This window comes from Bradysia coprophila, unplaced genomic scaffold, assembly GCF_014529535.1.
Source record: "Bradysia coprophila strain Holo2 unplaced genomic scaffold, BU_Bcop_v1 contig_439, whole genome shotgun sequence".
Taxonomy (NCBI): Eukaryota; Metazoa; Arthropoda; class Insecta; order Diptera; family Sciaridae; genus Bradysia; species Bradysia coprophila.
The window spans coordinates 497,689-508,670 of record NW_023503692.1 but is presented as its reverse complement, the minus strand read 5'-3'; the positions used below and the strand labels follow the sequence as shown (position 1 = coordinate 508,670).

At 38.3% G+C, this 10,982-nt stretch overlaps 1 protein-coding gene across 1 annotated transcript; it reads right to left on the bottom strand.

Moving 5' to 3' along the window:
- Positions 1–9,369: 9,369 nt before the first annotated feature.
- Positions 9,370–9,936, bottom strand: LOC119082467. The gene has a single exon (XM_037191986.1). It carries the CDS (start codon positions 9,934–9,936, stop codon positions 9,370–9,372), a length of 567 nt encoding a protein of 188 aa, XP_037047881.1.
- Between the last annotated feature and the right edge of the window lie 1,046 nt (positions 9,937–10,982).

Genomic DNA, 10,982 nt, shown 5'->3' with positions numbered 1-10,982 from the left:
CTAAGATGTATACATTTCATAATAATTTGACTTCAACTACGTTTACGGGTGCAATAGGTCTACGGTCAAAGTAGGGTGACAGACGCACTAGGGTCACGTACGCAATAGATATACGGGTTCGTACGGGGCTCAGTCGCAGCAAACGCTCCGACTGTTCTGGTGGCTCGTTTTACTCTAGTCAAACTATTTTTTAAAGAGTGGGCCCCAATGATAATTGAACACGGTACTTCTGCGTAGAAACCGACAAACTTATCCACTACACCACACAGTGTTCGAGTATTCGACTTGCTGTATTTTGCACATAAATCGAGAAAATTTCATTTGAGAGGTATACCAAATAGAATGGTGTCAAAAAAAGTTTCAAATTTGGATCCTTGAATTGGACTGAGGCCCTAAGTGTATTTTGCATATAACTCCCACTTTTTGGACTGCTTTTTGCCATTGTCAGACCTAAATTAAAATTTTAGGTTTCATAAGAATTTTACTTTTGCTATGTTAACTGGCCTAATAGACTTATGGTCCAAAGTAGGGCGACGGACGAGCTGAATCACGTACGCAATAGATATACGGGTTCGTACTGGGCTCAGTCCACGGGCCTGTCAGCCCATTGTTATATTATTTCGAATATTTTTTTTACGTTGTGTTGGTATTATCGGTATTATCGTAGATAATTTAGCTAACTTCATTGCATAACGCTGACAGGTATATTATTTGTGTTTTTAAATCGTTCGACGTTACAGTTTCTTGATCAACAATTTTGTGCGTGGTTTATCATTTCGATTTTAAATCATATATTTTTAATATTTGCTCAGTAAAAATTACGATAGATACGAGAAAACGACGCGACGCAATGGTTCTTCAATGCTGTGTAAAGGGATGCGAGACTATTGCGAAAAATGGATTGCACAGTTTCCCATCGAATCGATTGACTGCTGAGAAATGGATCGTGGCGACGAAAGCATTCCATTTAATTAATCGTTTACATACAAATACACTATCGCATTCGTACTACAAAGTTTGCAAAATGCATTTCAAGCAAACAGATTTTCAATTGAATGGTAAAGGCCAGACTGTAGTGAAGCCAGACTCTACACCAGAGTCTTTTCTTGCCGGTTGATGCAGATGTAAGTTATACACGAATCCCTTGCTTCTTCGTCACATAATTTCTTTATTATCACAAAGGGTGACGTTCCTCAGACATCAACACATTTCAAGAAACTGTCAATACGGTTACAGCATCAGAACTCTGTGGCAAAAGTGAGGTGTTGATCAAATACACTTCAATGATTAACTAAAAGCATGTAACTTTTGCTAGGGAGACGCAACAGAACCAGTCAAGGAGAATGAATTGGTTGTTGTTGAAAGCGATGGCGATGTCGACGTGGAAGTCCTTAGCTCTGATGAAGAGGCTATACCTCCAACCTCAACCTCCAAAGAAAGTCGAAAAACTACCGATCGCGTGGCAAAAACCACGGTTCGTGGATATATTCCGTATCACCTATACGTGTTACTTGTTTGTGTTGTCCTGTATTTGTATAAATATATGTTTGTGCTGTCTTTGGTGTTGTCTTCCTCACCTAGAAATAATGTAACAACGAGCAAGAAGCATCAAGCATCTGCAAGTTTCAAGTTCAGATTTAGGATTTTATAAAACTTGAGAAGAGTGGAATGAATGAGGGATCTCGTAGTAATAAATCGAGTCAATATCAAACCGTAATTTTGTAAATAAAAGTTTCTCGTCTAAGCCAAATTTACCAGTTATTTAAGAGTCTTCGGAGTGATAAATAATATTCGGAAAAGTTAATGCTAAGAAGAAGCAGACACATATTACTATCGAATCTCTTATATTTAAATCTAGATTCGATTTTAGCAATAGTACGTGGTTTTTCTCGTCTAGAAAACTCTTTACTTCGATACTAAGGGACTAACAAGATAAAAAAAAGGCTCTTTCTCTAGGCAAATTTAACAGTTCCTCCGTATCATGCAGATTCTTTTTGATTTCAGAATGAATCGCGTCGTTCCTATAATTTGAATTATTATAAAAGACGAGTAAAGGTTCTGCAACAGAAGGTGAAAAACAATAAGTTAAATGATTCGCAAATCCTTCAGTACTTGAGTACGAAATTCAACGCAGAGCTATATGAGTTTGTGGCAATGCAGTTGAAGAACTGCGGACGTTCGAAGCATGGAAGACGGTACACTCCTGAGCAGAAAAGTCTCTGTCTTGCAATGTACAAACAGGGCCCTAAAAGCTACCGATTCAACGAAAGATGGTGTTGTTTGCCAACAAAAAGAACTTTGGGACGATATAGTGCAGAGCTGATTTTCAAGACCGGTGTCGATACGAAAGTGCTGGAGGTGATCAAAACGACAGTAAAGGATTGGCCGAGCGAAGATAAATTGTGCTCATTTGGATGGGACGAGGTTTCCTTAAAGCAAAACTTGGAGTACTGTTTTTCTCAAGATAAAATCGAAGGATTCGTTGAAATTATGAAACCGAAAATGCCAATCTTTGCTACACACGCATTAACCTTCATGGTACGGGGAATCAAAGTTGCATTCAAACAGGCGACCGGCTACTTCTATACAAGCGGATTAAAGTCATTTGAATTGGTTGAGCTCATCAAGATTATGATAGATAGCATACTATCCACATGTAACATCAGATTGAATGGATAGACTTTCGATACTCTAAGATGACATCAATAAGATAACCTGAGTTATAATTACTGATGTCTTCTGTGTAGTTCAGGTGGGGCACCGTTTCTGATCACAGCTTTTTTAATTAAGGTCTGGTTCCGATTATGTCTGTTTGTGACACGTGTAGTACAAATGCAAACGCAGTAAATTCGCTGGTTCATCCGAGTGCTTCGTCAACCAAACAAACTGGAGATTTGCTCCTGTATAACATAAATGGACACCAGATCATACACTGTTATGATCCATCACATCTTATTAAGGTTGTCCGAAACAACTTTATAACCAAAAATCTGGCACATTTCGTAGAGAAGCGTTGGGAATTGAGTGACAATGAATTCGACGGTCCTTTACAAATCGCTACTTGGGGCGACATTTACGAATTGTATCGTAAAGACTTTCGCTCACCACAGCGTCAGTTGCTAAATCTAACCGACGAGCATCTAAACCCATCGAGATTGAAAATGAAAGTTTCAATTGCGACCCAAATATTCAGTAATGCCTGAATACGTGGAACAAGAAAAGCTACTAGAACATTGCACCAGTACTGCACATTTGCTTCTGTTTATGAATGATCTTTTCGACAGCGTCAATGGTTCCATGAAGAATCCCACCGCTACACTGAAGAGTGCTGTAACGCCAAAATCTATGCATTTCCAGTTTTGGGCTTCAACTCCAACATTACGGATCTCAATATCAGGTATCTTTCAAATTGCATTCAGGGAGAGGGTAATTATAGATCTTACAGAATATTCAGAGGATATTCTTGGAACCTCACAAGGATTTTTGTCGAGTGTTGAGGATTTTCTTCGACTGTACCGACTGTACTCTAGACAATTTACGAATATTCTTTGAAGGATCTTTCGGTTTGTTCAATGGTCTAAGTTGCGCTGTTCAAAGAGTTTGTCTATTGACTGTGACGTCTAGCGATTTCTGTTGCAAAGATAAAGTTGATATATCCGCGAAATGTTTTACTAAATTTGCTGATCTTACACAAACCGAAGCTATTAAACGCTCTAAAAACCTCATCTGGTAGTCAGACTACCAGATCAGGTTTTTACTTACTGATTCTTTTGAAAAACAGCCTACCGAAATCGGACGTATTTTCTAGTTGAATTTTTTATATATCAAAAACCACTTTCAAAAAAATTCTTCGAAGTGGCTAGCGAGAGGTCATCAAAAACCGAAAACTTGCACTTTTCTTTAAAAAAAAAAACTCCAGTTACACGAGCCGTACAGGGTCGGGTCTTCTTCTTCTTCTTCTTTTTCAGCCTGTTTCTATCCACTGCTGGATGTAGGCCTCTCCAACTTCTTTCCATTTCGTACGATCCATTGCCATTTGCTGCCAGTTTGTACCTGCAATATTCTTAATTCCGTTTGTCCATCTCTCTGGTGGTCTACCTATAGCTCGTCTTTTATATGGTCGCCAGTTCATGATCTTTTTGGTCCAACGTTCGTCTGTCCTTCTTGCAATATGTCCCGCCCAGCTCCATTTCAAAGATGCTATTCTTTCCATGACATCAACGACCCTGGTTTGTTGTCGAATCCATTGATTCGTCATTCTGTCTCTGAGTGTTATTCCAAGCATACTCCGTTCCATGGCTCTTTGTGTCACTCTCAATTTATCTTCGGATGCTTTTGTTAAAGTTAACGTTTCCGCTCCATAAGTGAGCACTGGAAGGACACAAGTGTCGAAAACTTTGCGTTTCAGACTATTATTCATTTTGCTTTTGAAAATTAGTCTGAGTTTTCCGAACGCTGCCCATGCAAGACCAATCCTACGTCTTATTTCTGCAGTTTGGTTGTCCAGACCTAACTTCAGTTTATGTCCTAGATATACATAGCTGTCGACTCGTTCAATGACAGTGTCACCAATTTTGATTTCTCTATCGTCCCCGATGTTGGTCATGACTTTTGTTTTCGATAAGTTCATCTTGAGGCCAACTTTGCTCGCCTCTTCACTTAACTGTTGTAGCATAAGCTGAGCCTGACCTAGATTCGCTGCTATCGGTACAATGTCATCAGCGAAGCGGAGATTGCTCAGGTACTCTCCATTTATCTTTATTCCCATTTTACTCCAGTTTAACTTCCTAAAAATACTCTGCAGAATCGCCGTGAATAATTTCGGTGAAATGGTGTCACCCTGCCTTACACCTCGGCCAATTCTGAATTTCTCCGTGCTCTTATGAAGTTTTATACATGAAGTAGCATTTTTGTACACATATCGAATTGTGTTGGAGTACCTTGAGTCTACTCTACATTCGTCTAATGCGTCCAATATCGACCATGTTTCCACTGAATCGAAAGCTTTTTCGAAGTCTATGAATAGCAAGACTATGTCGATGTTGTATTCACGACACTTCTCAATAAGCGTTCTCATCACCTGCAAATGGTCGTTTGTGCTGAAACCAGATCTGAAAGCAGCTTGTTCAACAGGTTGGTAGAAGTCGAACTTGTTAGTGTTCCTCTTCGTAATGATTTTCATAAACAACTTGTAGAGTGTTGACAATAGGCTTATGGGTCGGTAATTTTCCAGCTTTGTTATGTCTCCTTTTTTATGCAGCAATGTAATTACCGCATTTTCCCAGGCTTCTGGTACTTCTTCCCATTGGAGGGTCGGGTGGGGTGTTAGAAAGGTAATCACATTTACTATTGACCCTGTACAGCTCGTGTAACTGGAATTTTTTTTTGTAAGAAAAGTGCAAGTTTTCGGTTCTTGTTCACCTTTTACCAGCCATACAGGCTTCGAAGAATTTTTTGAAAGTGGTTTTGGCTTCTCGGTTCGAATACCTTTCTAAGAACATATAAAAAAGTCCACTAGAAAATGCGTTCGATTTCGGTAGGCTGTTTTTCAAAATAATCCCTCACTACTACCGTAGTCTTTACAAATGAAATCTGTTCTTATCCGCTAACATCTTTGTTAAATTTATTCATCTAAAATACTTTCTAAAAAAGTTTTTCCTCAAGATGTGAATTTCTTTTATGCTTCTAGAGACACCACGCAGGATGGCTTAGAAAACTTTTTCGGATGTGTCAAGTCGTGTAACCAAAATAATAAAGCGACAGCCACCCAATATCGCACTGGATACGCGACTATGACAATAAACAATATTACGGGATCGAATTCCCTACGGTCGAATTGTCAGCCCGATGAATCCACCACCATGATCACCAACATTCACAACTTTATAACTGTATGCCGAGAACAATCGAAGAATCCGAATACTCTACCTGGGCGACCAAATTTTGATAATATGATACCGTTGATCGAATCTGACCCAGAAACTGAAGATGAAGAAAGATCCTTGGTCGAATATGACCCTCAATTTGAGTCGGACGAAATGACTGAATTTCTGGAGACGAATGTTGATTTGTCACAGTTCCCAGTCATTTCTAATGCTGCTAGCCGGGTGTGTCAAAAGTTATTCAAAACCACGAAATGCAAGGAAAATTTTGATTTGATGGACCAAAACGCTACACTTGAGAGCATTGAGAATCTTCTTGTCAAGGTTAATGAAATCATCCCACACATTTGCTATGAAGAATCGATCAAGCAAAAGCTTGTTGATCGTGTACACAATCTAACACACATAACACAATCTGCCTGAGAGGCAATTCTACCCAAGGCATATACTGCTTCCACGTGTTTTAGAATGTGCAGAGGAGACAGGTTTAATATGACTTCCAACGCATCTGTCGGCGTGGATTTCCTTCCAAGCACTTGTGATTGTAATCGATCTGAATGCTAGCTTTTTTCTTAAGCCTATTTTGGATAGACATGTTTTTGCTGACCTATGTGGTTCCAGATGAAGGAGCTATACAGAAGGTTAGGTCTAATCATAGGATCTGCGACATTGCCACAAAGCGACTGTGGCTTTTTCTAAACGATACTCGAGCTCGGCTTCTCCCCCTGCCTACTGGACTGGATAAGGTCCTATCTGTTTGGTAGGAAACAATATGTGAAAGTAAAGCTCGGAACAGGTCAGGTCAACCTGAAATTACATGAAAAAAATCTGAACCTGTTTTGACCTGAACCTGATTTCAAATTTCAGGTTCGACCTGAACTTGACCTGAAACCTGATTTAGGATTTCAGGTTCAACCTGAACCTGACCAGGTCGACCCGAATTTTCGAATTAATTTTAAAATAAATTAATTGAATATTTAATATTCAATTGGTAATTGGGTGGTTTGATATGATGTTGAGAAATATGATTAAAATTAAAGTGCCAACTGAGTGCTCCTTTGGTGTTAACGAATGTGATCAATTTAGAGATTACTGTCGGCATCTGTTGAAGTATCTCAAACTTTACTACAAAGTAACGCTTCCGCTTGACAGTTCGATACACATTTGCGTAGCAAAAATCTTACTCAGCATTACATAACTGTAAATTAGTTATGTCCAATCGAAAAGACTAATAGTTTTTTGCGTATTAATTTATAATAAAACTGATTTAAACTAAAGTAATTCGTTCAACTTCAGATATCAAACTTACTTGACTCTAAAACTAGATGAAAGTGACGACAAAAAACGTTCAAAAGAACTGTAAGTTCCTTATGCAAATTACTGCCGCAATTCTCATAAAAAACCATCTTTAATTCTTTTTCTACAGACTATGCGGTAGGGATGTTACCGTGCTAAAATTTGCAAATTGTGTTTATTCGGTTCGGAGGGAGGGCCAAAATACTGGAAACGTATTTTTTGTAAATTGTTTAAAGACCTTTTAGGACATTCTAAGGCAGCTGTTTGTCTCACTCTAACCAACGTAATTGTCAATACGAATGAATGATTCTTTATAATGACCTAAAGGTTTCTTTATTTTTCAAAGCGAAAAAATAGACTGCTCGCATACGGTGCAGTCAGTAAAAAAACGATATTTTCTAGCAACAAATATTACAATAAATAAAAATTGTGTTCGTTGGTGCGATTGAGTTCAGTGCTGGATGTGACAGGTGATAGTGACTCTTGTGCCACCTCTGCGCACACAGATTAGGGACAAATAAATCCGAATTCACTTCGTTCAGAAATTTGAAAATGTGGCGGCAGGGCAAATTCATTGTCTTGAAAAATCCACAGGGGCACGACTCGTTTTCCGTAAAAATTTCTTGGTATTCGCCATATGTCATTACTGCACCACCATCACGACGTAATGTGAACTGAACCTTGTTCCTTCGCTCGTATTCGCACAGCAGTTTGTCGAAAATATATGGCGTCAACAGTTCGTTGAACTTTTGTAGAATCAAATCGTCAAAACGAACTCTCAATACTTTCATCGATTGCTTCACGACTTTGATATCCTTCTCCGAGGATATGAGAGCGTAGGACTGAATAATATTTTCGAAAAAGTCCAACAATAGTGTTTTCCGATAATTTTCAATTTCTGGTTCAGACTTTCGACCCTATTGTTGCTGGTGTAACTTTTTTTTTAATTCGACAAATAATATTTTTTTTAATAGTTTCATTACAACAAATCGAAAATACTAGAAATTTTGTTTGGTTCATCTGTTTCGAAAGTTTTTTTAAATTGAAGCGACATTGTTTCTTTGAATTTCAATTGAAAACTGTTGAATCAGGAAATTTGTAGACCTTTTTTCTCCAGTTTTTTCTTTAAATAAATTTTTGAGTTTGTTTATAAAAATCTTTGTCTCTTCACCCATCGGACCAAATGTTTCAAATGCAATAAGGTATGCTAAAAATATATATAAACTGATGATGCCATCTTAAAGTTCCCTTTTAATGATTGCTTCGACACTAATTTATTTTACCGGAAACGTGCACATAATTAAATGAAAGCATTTCCGCAAAACAGACGTTTTGTAAATTAGCGCCTAAAATAATTTGAGGTTTGTTGTGTGACTCACGGCTAGCTTCACAGCAGACTTGTCAAAAATTGTGTTTACCTGAATGGCAAAATATTTTTTATTTGATTTCTTCAACATTCTGCGACTGAATTTGCAAACAACTTATTTCAGGAAGATGCTAAACACATAAATTTAGAAAATTGAACATTGGGATGCACAACAAACATTAAATTATTGAGGAAAAATAAAATTTTCTGATCACACACGCCGGTCAGGGAAACTAATTTGATTTTAAAATTATTTCGGAGAATTTTCGTCACTTCTTTTTGGGACACTAATTATTGCACACACTGAACTGCTTCCTGTCCAAAAATTGAACTAAATCACTTCCTACAGTGAACGACATCTCAAATGTCTCACTGTCAAATTTTTCTGAGAATTTTATTGTGTCATTGCAAATTCACAATGACATTCTCTGAAAAAAATGACAGTGAGACATTTGAGATGTCGTTCACTGTATTTAATGAAAAATCACAAACTTTCAACTCAGATTTGATCAGAATTAAAAAAATTTCTGTTGCGATTTGACATTAGTCAAAACAAAAATCCATTGAACTATGGGCGGGTGAATAATTGAAAATATGAAAGTGGCAAACTTAATACCTTATGTGGAATTTGTGTGGAAACTGGCGCAAATCACATATTTTAGGAATTTATAAAGTGGCAAATATTCTCGAATTTAGGTAAAATCGGCAAACGACGAGACACGGGTATCTTTATTTGCGATTTTGAACAAATTCAAGCGAGAAAATCGAGGAAAAAACCGTTTTTGGCTTACCTTATAGGAGTAAAGTAATAATCGCGTTTCAGTGCTACGTAGTGATTATGTTTGCGTCTTTCTGCTTGATCGTGTAACTCATGTAGTTGCTCCATTCATTTTTTCCGTGCAGCGTCCATGCAGATCTTGTGGGATGCCAATTTGTATTGAAATGCTCTATGACCAACGGCACTTTCATCTCGACCAATTCGCGGTAGAGAATTTCGTATTCGGACACGCTTCTCGAATATGCCATTTTCGACAATAGCTCCAACACCAGTTCGCGTTGCACAGTTGTGATTTCCCTGTTGAAGTTTCTCAGTGCATGGAAAAGACAAATTTGAATTGGGATGCCGTTGAACATTTGTGAGAAAACCGTACGTTCGGCCAAATCTTTGTCACTTATTATGACCTTTGTGCGAACCCAACTCGGATTGAGTTCTTTGAATGCGTCGATCATTGGTGTGATACATTCGATCGATTCACTTTTGATGAACCACAAGCAAGCGATTTCTGATTCACCGTTATCGTCGACAATCAAAATAATGAAAAGCGGAATTCTACGTTTGTTGAGTTTGTACGTTGCGTCGATCAGTAACAAATCCGGGAACTTGTCAAACATCATTGCCATCCGTTGATCTTGCAAAAAAAATGCTCAATAGTTCGTTGTTCTCGTCCACAGCAACTTCTATTCTGGCATTCGGAATTTTCTGCATGTTTTCGAGCAGCTTTTCTAATTCCGTTGCTTCTGCGACTGATGAATTTCGTGGTGTATTTTACTTGCTATGTTTTGGATCGATTTCAGCGCGACGGGTCTACCATTACGTTGGTTCATTAATTCTTTCTTTATTAGCTGTTTGTTTCCTCTACATTTCAACTTCTCGACAACGACTGCCACCTCTTCCGGTTTCAAACGCATATTTTCTGAATAATGAAGATACGTCTGAAGATCTGTATTGTGGTTTTCATGAACTGCATTGGCAGCAGCTACCTTGTACTTTTCGCCACACAGGACAATTTTGACCTAAAATTTATTTAGGAATGAGTTGATTCACGCTTGTCAATTCAAATAAAAACCTAACCTGAAATGGACAATTCCGCTGGATTGTAGATGACAAACGCATGCCCTTACTCGTACATTTCCGTTCTTTTCCAGCCTTACACGATAGAGTTAGTCGGTTGTACATAAACACTGATGAACGTTTATCAGTCGAGCTTAATTTATTCGACCCGGGTACAAATAGCAAGCGCTGTGTTGTGTGGCTATTTGCACCCGGGTGCAATTAGCAGACCGTTTGGGGGACAAATAGCTAGTGTTGTGTTGTGTGGCTGTTTGTACTCGGGTACAAATAGCAAGCGTTGTGTTGTGTGGCTGTTTGAACCCGCATAAAAATAGCAAGCGCTGTGTTGTATGGCTATTTGTACCCGGGTACCAATAGCATCGGCCTGAAAAACAATCATCTTTCCGTCTTTGTACCACAAGAATCACAAGTATTTTCGGTCTTCTTCTGTTATACCAATTTGAAGAAACGCTTTCGTTATGTCTGATATGAAGAAACAAGATAAGTAACGTCGGTATATCATTCAACAAATTTTGACCTTTTTCCAGACAGTCATTTAGTGCCGGATAACCTTTTGACTTTGTCGATGCGTCAAATACTGGTCTTA